This window comes from Falco rusticolus, chromosome W, assembly GCF_015220075.1.
Source record: "Falco rusticolus isolate bFalRus1 chromosome W, bFalRus1.pri, whole genome shotgun sequence".
Lineage (NCBI taxonomy): Eukaryota > Metazoa > Chordata > Aves > Falconiformes > Falconidae > Falco > Falco rusticolus.
The window spans coordinates 2,905,662-2,926,217 of record NC_051209.1 but is presented as its reverse complement, the minus strand read 5'-3'; the positions used below and the strand labels follow the sequence as shown (position 1 = coordinate 2,926,217).

At 36.7% G+C, this 20,556-nt stretch overlaps 1 protein-coding gene across 3 annotated transcripts in view; it reads left to right on the top strand.

Moving 5' to 3' along the window:
• LOC119140829 (transcription factor RFX3-like) overlaps positions 1-20,556 on the top strand; it is a 173,406-nt gene that overhangs the window by 115,734 nt on the left and 37,116 nt on the right. For all 3 annotated transcript variants that reach the window (XR_005101740.1, XM_037372463.1, XM_037372464.1), the window contains exons 5-7: positions 12,586-12,660; positions 17,910-18,091; positions 18,862-18,981. Coding sequence is in view for 2 of the 3 variants with exons in the window: in XM_037372463.1 (XP_037228360.1) it covers positions 12,586-12,660; positions 17,910-18,091; positions 18,862-18,981 (377 nt within the window). In the remaining variant the exon portion in view is untranslated. The remainder of the gene's footprint in view (positions 1-12,585; positions 12,661-17,909; positions 18,092-18,861; positions 18,982-20,556) is intronic.

The window sequence follows — 20,556 nt, the reverse complement described above, 5'->3', positions numbered from 1 at the left end:
ATCATCTAGTCCAACCCTCCTGCCATGGTCAGGTACATCTAGTGGATGAGGGAAAGGCTGTGGATGTTGTTTACGTGGACCTTAGTAAAGCCTTTGACACTGTCTCCCATAGCATTCTCCTGGAGAAACTGGCTGCTCATGGCTTGGACAAGTGTACTCTATGCTGGGTTAAATGCTGGGTGGATGGCTAAGCCCAAAGAGTGATAGTAAATGCAGTTACATCCAGCTGGTGGCCAATCACAAGTGGTGTTCCCCAGGGCTCAGTATTGGGGCCTGTTCTGTTTAATATTTTTATCAATATTCTGGATGAGGGGATTGAGCACACCCTCAGTAAGTCTGCAGACGACACCAAGTTGGGGAGGGCGTTGATCTGCTTGAGGGTAGGAAGGCTCTCCAGAGGGATCTGGACAGGCTGGATCAACAGCCCGAGGCCAACTGTAGGAGGTTCAACAATGAGAAGTGCTGGGTCCTGCACTTGGCTCACAACAACCCCACACAATGCTACAGCTTTGGGGAAGAGTGGCTGGAATGCTGCCTGGTAGAAAAGGATCTGGGGGTGCTGGTTGACAGCTGGTTGAACATGAGCCCCCAGTGTGCCCAGGTGGTCAAGAAGGCCAATAGCACCCTGGCTTGTATCAGAAATAGTGTGGCCAGCAGGACTAGGGAAGTGACTGACCCCCTGTACTGGGCACTGGTGAGGCCACATCTCAAATACTGTGTTCAGTTTTGGGCCCCTCACTTCAAGAGGGATATAGAGGTGCTGGAGTGTGCCCAGAGAATGACAATGAAGCCGGTGAAGGGTCTGGAGCACAAATCTTATGAGGAAAAGCTGAGGGAACTGGGGTTGTTTAGTCTGGAGAGGAGGATGCTCAGGGGGGATCTTATTGATCTGAAAGGAGGTTGCAGGAAGTGGGGGTAGGTCTCTTCTCCTGGATAACTAGCGACAGGACAAAAGTTACTCCAGGGGAGGTTTAGATTGGATCTTAGGAAAAAAAATTCTTCCCTGAAAGGGTGTTGAAACATTGGAACAGACTGCCCAGGGAGATGGTGGAATCAGCATCCCTGGAGGTGTTTAAAAAATGTGTAGACATGGTGCTTAGGGACATGGTTTAGTGATGGACTTGGCAGTCCTGGGTTAACAGTTGAACTTGATGATCTTAAAGGTCTTTTCCAACCTAAATGATTCTATGATTCTATTATTCTATGATCTTTCAGTACATCAGGTTGCTCAAAGCCCCATCCGACCTGGCCTTGAACACTTCCAGAGATGGGGCATCCACAGATTCTCTGGACAACCTGTTCCAGTGCCTCACCACCATCATGGTAAAGAATTTCTTCCTTATGTCCAATTTAAATCTACCCTCTTTCAGTTTATAATTGCTACCCTTTGTCCTGTCATTACAGGACCTGGTAAAAAGTTTCTCTCCATCTTTCTTATATGCCCCATTTATATATAGTAAGGCTGCAATAAGGTCTCCTTGGAGCCTTCTCTTCTCCAGGCAGAACAACCTCAACTCTCTCAGCCTTTCCTCATAGGAGAGGTGTTCCAGCCCTCTGATCATTGTCATGGACCTTCTCTGGACCTGCTCTAACAGGTTCACGTCTTTGTTGTGCTGGGGACCCCAGAGTTGGACACAGTACTCCAGGTGGGGTCTCACGAGAACAGAGTAGATGGACAGAATCACCTTCCTTGACCTGCTGGCCATGCTTCCTTTTGTGCAGCTCAGGATGCGATTGGCTTTTGGGGCTGCAAGTGCACATTGCCGGCTCATTATTCAATTTTTCATCCACCAGTATCCCCAAGTCCTTCTTTGCAGGGCTGCTCTCAGTCCATTCATCCCCAGTCTGTACTGATACTGGGGATTGCCCTGACCCAGGCGCAAGACCTTGGACTTGGCCTTGTTGAACTTCATGAGGTTTACATGGGCCCGCTTCTCGAGCTTGCCCAGGTCCCTCTGGATGCCATCCCTTCCCTCTAGCAAATTAACTGCATCCCTCAGCTTGGTGTCATCTGCAAACTTGCTGAGGGTGCACTCAGTCCCACCGTCTGTGTTGATGAAGATATGAAATGGTACTGGTCCCAATATGGACCCCTGAGGGACACCACTCGTCACTGGTTTCCACTCGGACACGGAACCATTGACTATAACTCTTTGGACATGGCCATCCAGCCAGTTCCATATCCATCTAACAGTCTGTCGTGCTTTAACCCTGGCCGTCAACCAAGCACCACGCAGCCAGTTGCTCACTCCCCCTCACTCAGAAGGATGGAGAGGAGAATCGGAAAAGGAATGTAAAAGTCAAGAGTTGAGATAGGAACAATTTAATAATTTAAACATAATAAAGAGGTAAGAACAAAAGTAATAAAAATAATAATACTAACAATAATAATATCAGCAAAATGGAAAGGTGGGGAAAAAGGGTAAATCAAAAGCTGTGCACGCAAGCAGAGCAAAGCAAGGAATTCATTCACTGTTTCCATCGGCAGGCAGGTGTTCAGCCATCCCCAGGAAAGCAGGGCTCCATCACGTGTAACGGTTACTCGGGAAGAGAAATGCCATAATGCCAGATGTCCCCTCCCTTCCTCCTTCTTCCCCCAGTTTATATACTCAGCATGACGTCATATGGTATGGAATACCTCTTTGGCTAGTTCGGGTCAGCTTTCCTGGCTGTGTCCCCTCCCAATTTCCTGTGCCCCTCCAGCCGTCTCTCTGGCAGGGCCCAAGGAACTGAAAAGTCCTTGATTTAGTATGAACACCACCCAGCAACAACTAAAACCATCAGTGTCCTGTCAACATTATTCTGACATCATGGCCAAAACACAGCACTGTACTAACTACTAAGAAGAAAATTATCTCTATCCCAGCTGAAACCAGGACACAGTCCATCGATCAAACTCATCTTTCTCCAATTTAGCGGCCAGAATGTTGTGGGGGACCATATCCAAGGCCTTATAGATGTCCAGGTAGATGGCATCCATACCTCTTCCCTTGTCCACCGATGCAGTCACTCCAGCGTAAGAAGGCCACTAGATTAGTCAGGCATGATTTGCCCTTGGTGAAGCCATGCTGGCTGTCTCTAATCACCTCCCTGTCATCCATATGCCTCAACATATCTTCCAGGAGGATCTGCTCCATGATATTACCAGGCACCACGGTGAGGCTGACTGGCTGGCAGTTCCCAGGGTCCTCCTTTTTACCCTTTTTAAAAATGGGTGCAGTTTCCCTTTTACCAGTCACCGAGGACATAGTCTGACTGCCATGACTTCTCAAATATAATGGAGAATGGCTTAGCAACTACATCAGCCAATTCCCTCGGGACCCTGGCATGCATCTCGTTGAGTCCCATGGACTTGTGTATGCTCAGGTTCCTTAGGTGGTCTTGAACCTGATCTCCTCCTATGATGGGAGGAACTTCATTCTCCCAGTCCCTGTCTAGAGGTTCAGGGGATTGAGGGATGTGGGAAGAGACATTTTCATTGAAAAGTGAGGCAAAAATTTGTTGAGTGCCTAAGCCTTTTCTATGTAGGTTCTCACCAGTTCTTCTGTCCTATTTATCGGGGGGTGGTGGTGGTGTGTGTGTGTGTGTAGGACATCTTTAATCTTCCTTTTCTGGCCAACGTACCTGTAGAAGCCATTCTTATTTTTCTTTGCATCCCTTGCCAATTTCAGTACCAAGTGTGCCTTAGCTTTTTTCATCCCATCCTTACACCTCTGGGAAGCATCTCTATGTTCTTCCTCGTATACATGTCTCTGGTTCCACTGCCTGTGCATTTCCGTCTTGCACTTTAGTTTGACCAGGAGGTCTTTACTGGGCCATGCTAGTTTACTGCCTTCCTTGCCTGATTTCTTACATGTGAGAATCAAGAGTTCTTGTGGTCTAAGAAAAATACCCTTCAAGATATGCCAGCTCTGTTCATCTCCTTTATCCCTGAGGGCAGTTTCACAGGGGGTCCCACCCTCTAATTCCTTTAACAACTGAAAAATTGTTCTCTTAAAATTCAGAGTCCTGACTCTACTTTTCACCTGGTCCATATCTGTCAAGACTCTGAATTCCACCAGGGCATGATCACTGCAGCCCAAGCTGCCACCAGTCTTGAGATCTCTAATTAGTTCTTGACATCTCTCATTAACTTTAGGCTCTTGATATATAGGGTTCAACTCATACAAGCAAAAATCAATTGAAACCTAAACAGTTCAGCCTAAACTGTGACTTCAAATACACACTCAGTCTTAAATTTACTTGAAGGTAAAAATAAACCAAGCAAACTAAAGTAGCACAGCAGTTCAATTTTTCTTTGCTTTGTACCTGGTATAGCTAGAGTTCCTTTCAGTTTTAATCCTCATCCTACCTGCACCATCATAATAGTTTTCATACTTCTATAGAGAATTTAAGAGATCAAAATAATGTATAGCCAGGCCTTCTTTCTAATGTAATAGTCAGCAGATGTATTCAAATATTTTTATTTAATTTTGGATAATTTTCACATGGAGACAAATGAACCAGGCATGGGCTTATTATAACCTCTGACACTTTTGCCATATCAAGATTTAGTTCTGTTTAACCATTTACAAGAAACAACTTCATTTTGTTTTTTTCACCCTCACTAATCAAATAATTAAATTTTTATGAATATCAAATTAATCATAAAATTGATAAGATTTTAGCTCTTCCTGAGAATTCTACTTATAGATTGTAGAAGGAGTGATTTCCCCTAATTGGTTAGCAATTTGAAATTATATTACATGTTGTATCCTACTTTAAGGATGAGTCTGGGTAGATTGCTGTCAGAGAATGGGCAGCTACAGCAAAGACTAATTAGAAAATGTCTGCCCTATAAATAATAGAATTTAAATCAACCTGCACTTTTTACCATATTTGAATGTCTTAAGGACTATTTTGATAAAATTTGAATTATATTATCAAAAATTTCAAAATGTGTATATAGTTATTAAATTAAAAAGTGTATTATGCTTGCAGCCAGGGAGGAGCTCCAATCCATTAGTTCTGTTTTTTCTAACAAGCATTAGGATTGATCTGCAATCACTGTTATTCATTAGTCATCACTAACCATAGGAACCCTTGAGTCAGAGATTTAGCTTATTTATTTCAGTCATGTTTGTGCAGATCAAAAGGTACATGGAAATAAAATCAAAGTCAATATTAATTAATTAATTAATTAATAAATACTTCTGGACTGAGTACAGTGTGCTAAGCATTCTCCTGATGTAAAAGAAAGCATGGTACCTTCTTAAAATAAACCATCTGATAATGGAGTGGGAGAAAAAGAATAACAGCTGCAAATAAGGATGCCCAATAGTAATGTCATATCCTGATAATATAACTTTGGTGGAAGTATTATAGTTATTTTAAGACCAAAAAAATACATAAAAATATGCAAACTTCCATAGCCTTATTTTAAGCTGGAGAGATTGTGATTTGGAAAGTAGTTTGAGAAAAGATTTTATTTATTCAAACAGTCAATCTCTTTCCAGGTAAAGGAACTTTTTCCCTTGTCTAATCAGTCACCCCTCTGGTAATTGACAGCACAGTTTTTACGTAGCTGGATTCGTCCTAAGATGAACAAACTACTTCAGATAAAAAAACCCAGAGATGCGTGGATCTTTATGTCACATTGGAATATTAAATCATCTAGTCTGAACTTTTAATCATACAGGCCTGACATTTTTATTCAAATCTTCTTTTGAGCACAGTGACTTGGTTGGTGAAAAAAGGTTGTGTTTGGTTTCCAAACACAAGAAGGTGAATAATTTGTTTAATCAGTGATTCAAATGGTCAATTACTACCACTGCTAAATATGTTGGTCAATTATGAATTAACTAGTAGGGTGGTAAGATTAGAGGATTTGGGAGTCTTGTACTCTCATTAACCTCTGTCCTCCAATACTCTGCCACTTGCTTCTTTCTGCTCCATAGATGTGAAGCATCATGGCTTCCCCCTAGTCCTTCTAGAGAGAGATAAGTTTCAGTGTTGCACAGTAGATAAAAGTATATATATGGCCTACTCTGTCCCTGTGAGCCCCATACAGCCCTCACTGTAAGTCCAGAAAATCCCCATGAGACAAAGCTCAATCACACTTGCACCATTTACATTCGGGCCTCATCTGCTTATGTTGCTTATTTATCTCTAGCTTTTAGGAATTAGCTTTTCTTGTGTTAAAAGTTTTAAATGAAATTGTATGTCGTGGTTTAACCCCAGCCAGCAACCAAGTACCATGCAGCCACTTGCTCACTCCCCCTCACCCAGAGGGATGGGGAGGAGAATCTGAAAGGGATGTAAAACTCAAGGGTTGAGATAAGAACAATTTAATAGGTAAAGCAAAAGCCGCGCATGCAAGCAAAGCAAAGCAAGGAATTCATTCACTGCTTTCCATCGGCAGGCAGGTGTTCAGCCATCCCCAGGAAAGCAGGGCTCCATCATGCGTAACGGTTCCTTGGGAAGACAAACGCCATAATGCCAGATGTCCCCCCCTTCCTTCTTCTTCCCCCAGTTTATATACTCAGCATGACGTCATATGGTATGGAATATCCCTTTGGCTAGTTCGGGTCAGCTGTCCTGGCTGTGTCCCCTCCCAATTTCCTGTCCCCCTCCAGCCCTCTCGCTGGCAGGGCCCAAGGAACTGGAAAGTCCTTGATTTAGTATAAACACCACCCAGCAACAACTAAAACCATCAGTGTCCTATCAACATTGTTCTTACATCATGGCCAAACCACAGCACTGTACTAACTACTAAGAAGAAAATTATCCCAGCTGAAACCAAGACAATTGTGTTAAAAGAATTAATTTTAAAAAACCCTGTAGCACCTAGTGTTTTATTTCTAGTTTTGCCTCAATATATTTATTCAGTAGATCATATTAACTATCAGTATTCTATATTTAGTGTATTCATTACAATAAAATTGTTTCTGAAATAACTCTTTGTGATGTGTTGACCTAACCACCAAGTGCCCACCAAGCCATTCTCGCTCCCACTCCTCCACAGTCTGTTTTACCCGTGATGGTAATTGGTGAATGATCTCCCTGTCTGAATCCCTGAGATTAATTTCTGTCTGTTCATTTTCATTTTTTCTGTGAAAAATGTGTGAAGTAGGTCAAACATGACTAACCACCGTCTGCTATCATAACAGTCCAATTCTCAGTGGCATGGTGTTAGCACTTTTCTAGAGGAGTGGATTCCTGTGTGTATAATTAAATAGCCAATTTGTTCTAAAAGTGGCAGTTCATCTCTTTTCTGCTCTGTCTTGTCATATTTTTTTCTGATTTTTTTAAAATAATTATCTGAACTTTCTCTTTTGTTTCTCAGTCCTGATTTCCTGATGAGATTAACTCTTGTGGAAGTGTATGGCTCTTGCTATGTGTTTTTTAGTTCAATGGAGTGTGCCTGTTCTAGAAATCCTAAGTAAGCTTGACAAGGTTTTGGGGAGATTTTTGAGTCTGTATCATATCTTGCAGATTAACTACAGGGCAGCTCATTGGTTTAGAATCTCAAGTGTATGAGAAAGGTTGAGGTATAAAAACTAGTGCTTGATTTATAAGAAGGGGTGGATCCAAGAGAAAGAGTGGAACTGATAATTTAACCAGACATTTAAAACATCCAGCAAGGAAGATAAAAATTGAGAGTGAATCGTCATTTGAGAACTTAGGGAGGAGGAAGTCATCTGACACAAACTCCAAACATTTTAAATTTATATGAATGGATGTTATGTATACTTTGCTCCACATGTTGGCCCCTTATGTTGTTTTCTGTTCATAAGATTTATATTCATCAGTCAATATGCATATTCTATGTACATGCAGACTACTGGATATAACTATATATATATATAACTATGATGTGTTTATTTTGTAATGAAAAATAATGGATGTACATTGTATCTGAAATATCCTCACATCAACATCAGAAAACAAAATAATTAGAGCCCTCGTTCATTTCTCCCAGCTTTCCTATCTGATTAGAGACACAAAAGAACTCCTCAGCTTGATTAAACATTCCTGCTGGGAAAAGTGTGAAATTTGGAGGCCATTTTTTTCTTGAACTTGTCTATCTCCACCTTAATTATTAGAAATCTATTAGTTACAGTATTTTGTTTAACAAGGTATCCAGATATAAAACATGAAAAGTGATACAGTAGCAGAGATCACAACTATGTCTAACTCTGTCTGTGTATTCCCATAAACATCAATATTTTCATTAGATGACTGGTTTTCTTAGTGAAGTGGCCAGTGCTGTTCCATTAATTCATTATTTTCTCTCTTGTTTTCCTTTAAATATGAGCTACCTTCTACTGTTTGTGCATCTAGTCCAATACAAACACAACTATAAGCTTTTCTGAGTTCTTTTAAAGTTGGCATATATAAAATAACAGAAATATTTTACATCTTTTTATTATCTTTTTGTGTATATGTACAAAACTTTTTTCCCCAAAAATCTTAAAATAATTGCTTATTTTTTCTTCTGACCTTCAATTACTTTTTTCATTCTCTTGAACAAAATTCAATATAACATAGTAAAAGCTCTACTACAGTTGCTTAGTCTGTGAGGACTTTCAAAAGAATCTTTTACATTCTTCTGGGTGTAAAAATTGGACCATCTCTTTATATGGTCACTGATGCTTCGTTTTCAAGTCTCTGCTTCTAGGCAAGTTTGTCTGCCTAATTCAACCCTCTGGCGTGAGTATCTCTTCAGAGGACAGTAGCATTTGTATGAATGCACTGTTTTGAAAAATAAGCGGAAAACATTTTGGAGTTCTCATCCATTTATCATATAACACTTGATTATTATAGTGATGTGTATAGACCTTGTTTTAGGATTGTCAATGAGAAAGTAACAGTTGTTATAAGGAAAAGCTATAATAACAAACACAGTTATCGCTAGTAACCAAGGCTTAATTAGCTGTGCTGAATTTAATTTTTCTAATATACATTTGATGAACTAGTAATTTCTTCACAATGATAAACAATTTCTTCACTTTATGAAAACTTATTTAGCATTTCACTTGGTTTAAAGCCTACGATGGTAACATTTTTTAAGCAGATAAAGTTAAAAGGTGCTAAAGATATAGCAGATAAAAATAAAAGGAAGCAGATAAAGTTAAAAATAGTTGCCTGTGTAGATAGAGACATGGACTTGTTTTGGACATAAGGCAGCAAATGTCTTAAACTTTAAGATGTCACCAAAAGCAGCCTGTTTTACTGTCAGAGTGGTTTAGAAATGCAAACAAATATAGATAATGAATTGGCAGATGTCCATGTTTATTTCAGTACCTCAGAGCTTAAATTTCTGGGGAATTTTCTTTTCCTTATGACCTGACCTTCTCAGAACAACTTAAATATTTTGTGTCAATTACTTGATTCATGAAGAAAGTAATATTTCTTTGCCATTGACTTTTAGAAAGGCAGTTTTTCAAAGTGAATTTAGGGTTAAGTGTTGTTATATGGATATATACTATAAAGGCATCTGAGAAAATGATGTATATGTTCATCTGATAAAATGTTAATGGGCAATAAGACTTAAACTATCAGGAACAGTAAATAATATTACATAGAGACTGAACATTGTAGGATTTAGTTGACATATATAATAATCACAGTTTTGCATTTATTATCCACAGAAAAGTTATACCCTTCTTAACCATTAATGACTGTGACAGATAATATATTAGCATTTTAGGTGGCGAGCTGAGTGAACTGATGAAGAAGTCTAAAACCACAATTCCTGTAATTATCATGCTGTAGTCCCCCCCCCCCCATATTTTTATATTAATATGTACACTGATAATTTTATGCATTAGCAATTAGTAATGCAGATATGTTTAACATGGTTTGGTTGGGGTTGCTGTGGGAATGATAACTTTTTCAGTTATCAGTCAAAACATTTTAATAAATGATGTCTTTCCATATTGAATTAGAAAAGAAATGTATGACTGATCACACATTCAAACAGATGGATGTGGGGTTTTTTTTGTCATTTAGGCACTCCAGTTGTAAATATGCTTGTAACTTCTGACTGCTTGTCCTTAGAAATGTAAGGAATGCAATTAATTAATCTCTATATGTGTAGAATATAATTTTAAATGTTAAATTTATTTTCATTATTTTTCTCAAAATGTCAAGGCTACAATTTAAAAAAACTCAACATTATTCAGAATAATCCCTATTTAATTTGGAATATATGCTTAAATGCTACTCTGAATAAAGGTGAACTTAAGTTCATGCTCATTTTTTTCCAGAAGCAAAGTTTAAGCTCCTGGCCTAACTTTGAATTTAAAAGCTTGAAGGAACAGATTCTGCACATTAATAACTTGCCATTAAAGTAGCTGGCACTTCCTGCACATGCAGGGGCCTGTTTCACATAGAACATTTTGAAAGTCTGAGGACCCAAGCCTACTGGAAGCTTGAGAATTTAAAAAATAAATTACACTGGAATGAGAGAGAATCCAGAAGTAGCTGGAAGTTTTCAAAAAGAGCAAGACGAATGATTCACTGTCTGGAAAATCTGCCTTCAAGTTAAGCCTGTTTTATTTACATACTAGCGAAGGTTAAGAGATGCTTTGTCTGTGGTTAAGTTCTTACATAGGAAGAAGTTTTCTGATAGTCAAGAGATATTTCAGTAGCAGGTAAAGCTCAAAATGCAGCTCATCAAAATTTAGACAAGGAATAATGTACAAAATGTTTAATAATGAAAATAATTACTATTGGATCAGGTTACACTAGAATATGGAGATTACTTAGCACTTTAAATAAAGATCAGATGTCTTTCTGAAAGACTTGCTCTAGTTCAGTAATACTTCATTAGATTGATGAAATGATTAATGATGGATTTTAGCAGTAATGAACACTTCTTGGCCTACATTATTCAAAAAATAAGACAAGCTGATCATAATAATCATTAAGATCTCTGGTTTTAAAATCTATGGTTCTGACGCCATGGATATATTGTCTTCAGCAGATAGCGTAGTAGCTGGAATGAGCAGGAGGAGGCAGGACTTCAGTACTGTAGTAATGCTGTAGACAAGGTATTGTCAAACAGTGGAGTAAGATTCAGAATTATGATTCAAATTATGTATCATGTTACAATATCATGTTAAGATGGGAGAGTCTATGGTTGCAGTATATAGTAAGTTGATCTTAGTTTGATGAAATCTTAACCTTTTCATTTTTAGCATTCTGTATCCTTTTAAATTTCACCTTTTCTGTCTGATTGAATAGTTTGACCTAATAGTATTTTCCACTGAAGCAAGAAAAAATCTGGATTTAAATATTATTTTTTTAATAGTGCAGTATATGTTCTTACATAGTAATGAGATACTTGTATGCTTTTATAAAAAGGCTTATATTTCTAATATTAGATGGTTGTAAGAAAGACTTCCTTTTCATTGAGAATTACTACAGTAAAAATACTATTTGATTAGCTTAGGAAAAGGGGAAAGCAAATTGTATTTATGCACTAATTGAAATATAATCTGAAATGTTTTACAGGTTTGTGTTGTATATAGAGTGAACTCATTTTAGTAGTGTAATTTACCAGCATAAAGTCTTTGGATAATACTGTAAAAATTAAAGAAGTATAGGGAAGACTTACTTAAAAACTGTCTACAGGGTGAATAAGTGGCTTTAAATGTACAGATGTTTTTCCATTGCTTTTGTGTTTTTTCCATTTAATGTGGTTAATTATGTCTTCTTTTACTGTACATACTATTGTCTCCATCACTTTCAATGTTTTTGCTATTCTATCTCTGCAGCTAAACTACAGTTAGACTGTAATTTTATTTTTAATGCTGTCATTGTAGAATTAATCAAGAGATGTATTAATATGGGAGGAAGAATGGGAATGGGTATGGTTGTCTTTACACATTCGTATTAGTTGTAATACTACTGTATAATTAGTGGTATATAATACTTTTTCTTTTAAAAGTATTATTCTGAACCCATCTGATTATTTTCTTTCTTTTTTTAAGGATAGATCTTGCTGTCTGTAAACCTCCAATTTTCATTTACTTTGAGAGCTCTGGTTATTTAAAGAATGCTATGACAGGCTGTAGGGGTGATATTCTGTCCAATGAAATTAATTGTAGAAAACCTACGGAATGATTCTGATTTTACTCCATAATTGCAGAGAGCAGAAATTTTGTTTCTAATTCATATTCAGAGTGTGCACTTATCTTTCTCAAATACTTGGAGGAAGAAATTTTGAGGCCTTTCTTAGGATTTTATTCTGGGATTTTTTTCTTTTACTGAAAACATTGACTGTTCAGTAATTTTTACTGTTTGCAATGTAGTTTACTGGTAAATCCACTTCTCTTATTTCATGAGCAAGGAGGAAGGTAAATTGGATTTTGAAAGTAGGATCTTACAGTATATATGCAAGCAAAATGCCTCCCTGACTTCACTGGGGAGGTTTGCCTTCGTGGGGACTTCAGGATGAGGCCTTTAAGCAGAAAATATCCCTTAGCCATGATTGAACCAGATATTTCTGTTGAATGTAAGGCAATCTATCAGAATTTTTCTGATCAGCCTTTTCTACTGTCTTGTATTGAGTCATTTTTTAATGATATCTATTATCAGATTGAAATGGCAATTGAGACACTGCAAAAGTCTGATGGTCTTTCTACTCACAGAAGCTCTCTTCTCAACAGCCATGTAAGTTGTCTCTTCTTTCATGAAAGCTAATCTCTTGCTTGTTCTGTATACTTAGCCTGCCTCTAAATGTTAATGTATTGCTACTTTTTGTTTTTAATCTTTCCATTTTAGTTGCTTGTAATCTACATCATCTGTCATATTTTTTCAGGTTAAGTGTCATGACATATTATAGGGTGCATTTCTTTTCTAGGTTCTGTATTGTGTTAACACAGCTTAATGTATTTGACTGTTCTGCAGGTCCTAATGTAAATGTAAAAATAATCAAATAATTTCTTTCAACTGTCTGGGTTTGACATTTTAAAATAATTTTCTACAATTTGTGTACCCAATATAATAATTTAGGAACAGGTGAAGGGGGAAAGAAGCAGCACACGCTTTGAATAAAAAAATTTTCTTTAGATTTCTTTTTAAATATTTCTATTATTCTGAATAAGTTTATTACAATATAAGAATTCTGAAGATCCATTTGATGAGATGAAAAAAATAAAACAATCTGTTAATCTCTAATATGTATTATTCTTCTGCCTCTTGCTTTGTTCTGTCTTTTTGCAAATCCTGTAGTTAGGAATTTTCCATAAGAGAAAGTTGAATGTGTTTGCATAAAAAGATGGTTGCAAATATAGTGGTAAAGCCATTATATATAACTTTTAGGTATAGAAGAAAGTTTGTTTATAAACAGTGCTAGTCTTTCTTGAAATATTATGTAAACAACATGTTTTTATCTTCAGTTAGTATAAATAGTTTTGTAATTTTTAATGCTGCTAAATTTCTATACATACTGCATCACATATTTTTGCAGATTCTTGTATTTCTTTACCATAGAAATATAAAAATTGCTTGTGATATGAATGTATGAATAAATTGGGTAGAGGCTATACACTTATTTTGATTTTTTTGACACACCCCCCCAAGAATGTGGTTATATGGAGGTGAAAACCAAAATTGTTTTGTCAAAGTTTATCATCATGGTAGAAAATGACAGCAGGAGCCAGTACGATTTCTTAAAAGATTATTTTTCTTCGAAAATGCTAAAATTGGGTGAGGGAAATTGAATCCTGTAAAATATGAAGAAGGACTTTTAGATCATTTTGGATGTATTTAAAATAATTGTTTTGATTTAAGACAACCTAGAAATATACTAAAATTATTTTAATATCATAATTAAATGGATGATATTTTTTTTTTTTCAAAATGCCAAAAATCTGTCTTAAAAATTAGATATACAAAGAATTGATAAGTCTGACTTGAATCTGACAAGGAAGTCCAGAATCTTCACACTGAAAACAGTAAGAATTAAAGGGCAAGCTTTTATACATCAGAAAACTTTATTCACCTATTTCCTGTGTCATGCACTAGTTAAAAGATCATGGAACAGATCCTCCTGGAAGATATATCAAAACATATGGAAGACAGAGAGGTGATTAGAAACAGCCAATGTGGCTTCACCAAGGGCAAATCGTGCCTGACTAATCTGGTGGCCTTCTAAGATGGAGTGGCTGCATCAGTGGACAAGGGAAGAGATATAAATGTCAGCTACCTAGACTTTTGTAAGGCCTTTGATACAGTCCCCCACACCATTCTTGCTGCTAAATTGGAGAGAGATGTCTTTGATTGATGGACTGTTATATGTATAAGGAACTGGCTGGATGGTCACATCCAAAGAGTTACAGTCAACGGCTCAGTGTCCAAATGGAGATCAGTAATGAATGGTGTCCCTCAAGGGTCCATACTAGGACTAATACTATTTAATATATTCATCAATGACATAGATAGTGGGATAGAGTGGGTCTGAGGAGGACCACAAAAATGATCAGAGGGCTGGAACACCTCTCCTATGAGGAAAGGCTGAGAGAGTTGAGGTTGCTCTGCCTGGAGAAGAGAAGGCTCCAAGGAGACCTTATTGCAGCCTTTCAATATATAAATGGGGTGTATAAGTAAGATGGAGAGAAACTTTTTACCAGGGCCTGTAATGACAAGACAAAGGGTAGCAATTATAAACTGAAAGAGGGTAGATTTAAATTGGACATAAGGAAGAAATTCTTTACCATGATGGTGGTGAGGCACTGGAACAGGTTGTCCAGAGAATCTGTGGATGCCCCATCTCTGGAAGTGTTCAAGGCCAGGTCAGATGGGGCTTTGAGCGACCTGGTCTTAGTGGAAGGTGTCCCTGCCCATGGCAGGGGGTTGGACTCGATGACCTTTAAAGGAAGGGCCCTTCTAACCTAAATCACTCTATGATTCTATGAAAATATCTTCCTAATGAGATTTGCACCTGTCTGTTATGGTTGTCTTATGCTGATATTTCTTAACTGTTTTGAGGTATTTTCAAAACTACTGAAAGACAAATAGAGGGATCTATTCTTGATTCTCTGAAAAAAAAAAAAAGACCTCCATTCATCTTGCTGTAATAATTGCTCTTTCCTAGCCTCAGTAATTTTGGAAGAAATTAATGGAACCCAGATAAAACTTACTGGATGTTTTCCCAATTTTAAAAACATTTATTGAATTATGATTCAAATAAGGACAGTAAATATGGTTTTAGTCCTATCATCTTCCTTAAGGTGGTGCTCTGTTACCTAAGTAAATACCGGTTTGTTTTAATGATTTTTTTCATTTTCCTCTATTTTATTTCCTTTCCTGATTTTTTTCTGCATGCGATTGACTTAACTAATTTATAATCTAATATTTTCTTAATATTGAAGTTTCATTGAAGTTGGAGTCAATATACCTGTTCTATGTAAACCATTTCATCCATTCCAGTGTTGTTAATATTATAAATCAACAAGTCAGAAAAAGTCTGGACATTTCAATTTTAGAATTACATTTCTGAAAATACAAAAATATGTTTAAGGTTGTTTGCAGTAACTTTATCATGTCTGCATATTATTTACCTTTTTACAAGGTATTCAGCTATTGGCACTCTTCTTTACATATTGAAACCTACCAAATAATCACTTCAAGCTTTTGTTATTGAAATATCTTCACCCTAGAGAAAAAATCCTTATTTTGTACATATCTTGGGTTTTGCTTTTCCATTGTTGGCTAATGCCAAGCTGTGGTTGAAAGAATAACTTTGAAATACAGATCATTAGTAAAATGCACTTAAATAAATCCTGATAAATTGTAATTCACCTGAAAAAAAGTCTAATGTAATATTTAGACATTAATTTGGAAATAACTTTGTTTGTCAATCATTTTTTTCTTTGTGAGGTAAAACAGAAATAGCTCATATCCCATAATCTAATTAGTATAGATAAATTACAAAGGTTGAATGGTATAATTAAGATATACTTAGGTGATTGGTGAAATGATTTTGTTAATACACTGAAATAAGCGTAAAATTTGACAATAATATTTTTCCTAGGTTTTGTTTCAGAATTGTAAATGCTCAAGATTAGATACATTTGTGCATGTTAAGACTTTTTTAGTAATGCATTTATATCTACAAGTTGATATAAAGATGAACTGCACTTTTTTGTTATGTTTATTTAAAGCACAACAGTATCTGCATCCATCTTTGGAACCAGGTAGATTTTGCTTCCTCTGCATCTTTACATAGAGCTCTTGTTTAGAAACCTAAGCATAATAATTCTGGTGATGTTTTCTGTAATAAAGTAAACATGAAGATGGTCTTTGAAAGGTCTGGAGTAAATGTTTTCCTTTTTTTTTTTTTTTTTTTTTTCATTTTTCATGTATCGTGCTTGGTAAATTGCTCACAACTGACTTAAACAGAACTGTATGTCCAATATATTAATTATAATCTAAATTTTTCTAGTAGTTCTGCAATAAAGAAGGGTCAGAGTGGAAACATATTTAACAAGTAAAGGGCATTAAAATCTTTATATTGATGCTCTTTAAATAACAAGTTATAGTGAACATTAGTAGAACAGAATTTGTTCAGTGATCTATTAGTAAATAACCCTGCAGAGTAGTGCATTAAATGTCACATACACTTTGTATATCTTTTACTGTACTTTAAACACATATCCTGGTCATTTTAATTGCTTTGGTGGACTAAATTGAAATGGATTGTACAACTGTGTGAGGCTCCAGCATATTGGAATAAAATTTTGTTCCAAATGCCAAAAACAAATCCATGGCTTGGGGATTTATTGGATGCTCAAACTACGCACAGAGTTTTGGTAAGATTTGTGAACCTGTAAAATTTGGATGTTCATGATGATTCATTTTAGTATAATTACTTTCTTAAGTAATTAAGTAGTACATACTAGCAGCAAACAAATTTTGCGAATTGTTCAAGCTGAAATTAAAGGGAAATTCCAAGGATATGAAACCATGGGGGGAGAGGGGTATAAACTAGGTAAAATGTTAGCATCCCAAAAAACCTGAAACCACAGAATTTACATATGACCACTATAAAAATATTTCCATTTTATTCTGTTGTTCTCCTATACTGCTAAATGTCATTAAAGTGACCATTTTACTTGAGTTTTGCTTGTATGTTATTTACTATTTGTTCTAGACAAAGGTACAATGTTGTATTAGAAACTGCCTACATGCTTCCAAAATTGCTCACCAAAATTCTATGTTAAATTGCATGGGGAAAACAAAGAATACTAATTATGTTCCTCTTTGAAGTCAAAGGCAAACAGGCTACAACAGAAAGGGATTGGGCCCATAATATTTTATAGATGTACCAGTTATTTTTCATGTCATCTAAATTGCTTCTTACCTTGTATTTGATAGTTTCTTCTTTGTATTTGGAAGAAAATAAACACTATTAAGTTAAATGAAGTACTGGAGTTTTTAATTTGTTGTTTGTTTGTTTTTGAATTTTTTTAATTTCAGGTGAAGAGAAATAGTATAACATTCCAGAATTAAAAATGTGTTAACTTACTCCTTTTAGGTTTTTCCTGCAATATAAATTGTATCGATTATTTTATTTCCACAGAGTTCCAACAATTTGTCTCCAAAGCACAAATATCTTCATAAAATGTTAATGTATGGTATGAATCTGAAATATTTTTAGAAGTGGAGCTATCTGAGCTCACAAGGGCAATGAGTTTTGGTATTTCCTTGTAATTCTAAAAGATACTAAGGCATCATGGCATATCTAACATTGAAAGAGATTTAAAGAGATTATATTTGCTTGAAGAACAAAGTCACTGTATTAAACAGGCCTTAAGAGTGGTCTAAAAAACCAGAGGTCTCTGTTGTACAATTAAGATATTTTTTTTAGCAGAGTAATACTGAATTTACATATGTTCACTCCTTCATATTTGATATAGCTCCAATGGCTTTTAGACAACTATGAAACTGCAGAAGGAGTGAGTCTCCCCAGAAGTACCCTTTACAACCATTACTTACGTCATTGTCAGGAGCACAAGTTAGATCCAGTCAATGCTGCCTCCTTTGGAAAACTCATACGGTCAATCTTCATGGGATTACGGACCAGAAGACTGGGAACCAGGTTTGCGTTAATGAAGTCTTAAAGTATAATAGAAAATATCAATAATAATTGTGAACATGAAGCTTGTATGTTAAAAAAAATCAAGCAAACAAATAAATAAAAAATATTTAAAACCTGTTAAGGGAGTTGCCAAATCCAGTGGACTTCAGGACCCAGGGGACTCCTGGTCTGCTATAGCCACATTCTGTCTACTCTTAAAACCCAGATATCTTCCATCTCAACCCAATGGGTGCAGCTACTGCTGTTCCCATTTGTAGGTCTAGCTAGCAGTGAGACTGAACACGTGTTTCAAAGATGCAGATAAACACCACATGACACTAATACAGCTAACCATACAAGCTAACAGAGCAATGCCTTTACCAGCATCCATATAGACTTCAATAGCATTCACATAAACATGAACGCAGATAGCCCAATTCTGTTCTTCTCCAGCTGATCAGAACTGAAGTTGACTAGTGAAACATACACAAACCCTCACTCACTAACAAGCATACCCATTTATGGAATTCTTCTATTCACCATGACTGCATAAGTCATTTATTTTATTTTTACTTTCCTTATTCTATTTAAATGAAGTCTAACAGTAAGTGCTGGAAAATATAGTTTAAGTGACCTGTTTTCCAGTAGCTGGTGGAGTTATAACAGTTTTATACTAGAGTAAGAGGAAAGTCAAGCCTAAATTTTATGTACTATTTTCCAGTCAAGGCAAATTGTGAAGTGAGTATGATATATATGCATAAAACTAATGTTATTTTTGTTCTTTCATAAAGGGGGAACTCCAAATACCATTATTATGGGATTCGTGTCAAACCAGATTCTCCCCTTAATCGGCTACAAGAGGACATGCAATATATGGCTATGAGACAGCAACCCATGCAGCAGAAACAAAGGTACTGTGTTAAATGAAACTACTTAAACTACTTTTTCATATTTCTAGTTCTTGGAGACTTACTTGTCCTCATTTATGTGGCAAAGTTGAACATCTAATGGAAATCGTTTAACTTCTCTTGTGAAAAATAAAGGTTTGTCAGATCTGCAGTTGATATCACTGGAGTCTGATATCAGTAGACATGAGAGAGCACATACCTAAAAATTCATAAATTTTAAAAAAGTGATAATAAAAGTAAAATATGATGCAATTCTTCTGAACAGTTTTCTTGGTGGTCTTCAGTTATTTTCCCACAAGCTGGAAAAAAAAGAAATAGGAGCTTTAAATTTCAAATTATATTGTTCAGTTTCATTACTTTAAGGAGCACATATATAAAATTATAGAAGAGCTTGTGATTAGGTTCAGCTTTGTGTTCATTTCCTCCTCCTGGCAAGAACTGATGTATCAAACCCCTGGACTTGAAGAGAGAAGACTTGGGCCTCTTCTGGGCTCTGCTTAGAATAATCCTATGAGACACTTTTACAGGGCAAAGGGGTCCAGGAAAGCTGGTTGATTTTTCAAGGATCACTTCCTTGAAGCTAAAGAATGGTGTATCCCAACATGCAGGAAATCAAGCAAAGGTGGCGAAAGGCCTACATGGATGAACAAGGAGCTCCTGACAAAGCTCAAACATAAAAAGAAAGTATACAAGAGGTAGAAGCAGGGTCAGGCAACCCAGGAGGAAGAAAGACTGAGTGTACAGTGATGGTGTTAGGAAAGCCAAAGCCAAGCTATGAAGGACAAGAAGATGATTGGGAGTTGCCAGCATGGATTTACAAAGGGGAAATCATGCTTGACCAACTGTCCTGGTTTCAGCTGGGATAGAGTTAATTTTCTTCTTAGAAGCTGGTGCAGTTCTGTGTTTTGGATTTGATGTGAGAACAATGCTGACAGGACACTGATGTTTTTAGTTGTTTCTTGTGGTGATGCAAGTCGAGGCAGACTGAAAAAAACACTATGTCTGCGTGGCTGGGTTCGGACAAAATGGCCTTTATTGTTTATACAAACTATTTATATATCTTAGACAGTGCAGGTGTCAGACCCTGATAGGTTTTTGTGTCCTTCTTCTTGCTTGCTATTTGCTGTTGCTGTAGGTGCTCGTATGCTGTGATTCTAAGTTCCGGTTCTTCACATCCTGTTTACAGACCTGACAATTTGTGGCTGTCTTAAAGGTACACGGCTAAGTCTTTGAAGTCAACTAACTTGTCTGCAGACCCGCTGCAGACCCCAACAATTCCCCCTTTTTGATTTTTGACCGGCTAGTACCAGGTTTGTCATGTTCTGCAGGGCCCTTGCAAACATGATGGCAACCAAGGCAATAGCAAACAAATAATACTGCCAATTGAGTGAATGGATGCCAAAAAGGCTGACATTTTCTCAAATTTTGGTAACATGTTGCTGCAATGGGGCACCTAAAATCCATGCAGCATAAACCATCAAAATCCACACAGCTATGTTCTTGAGCCAACAACAAAAAGCTAATAGTTTCTCTGTTTTGTATGTAATAGTGGCAAATTTGACTCACATTCTTAACTGC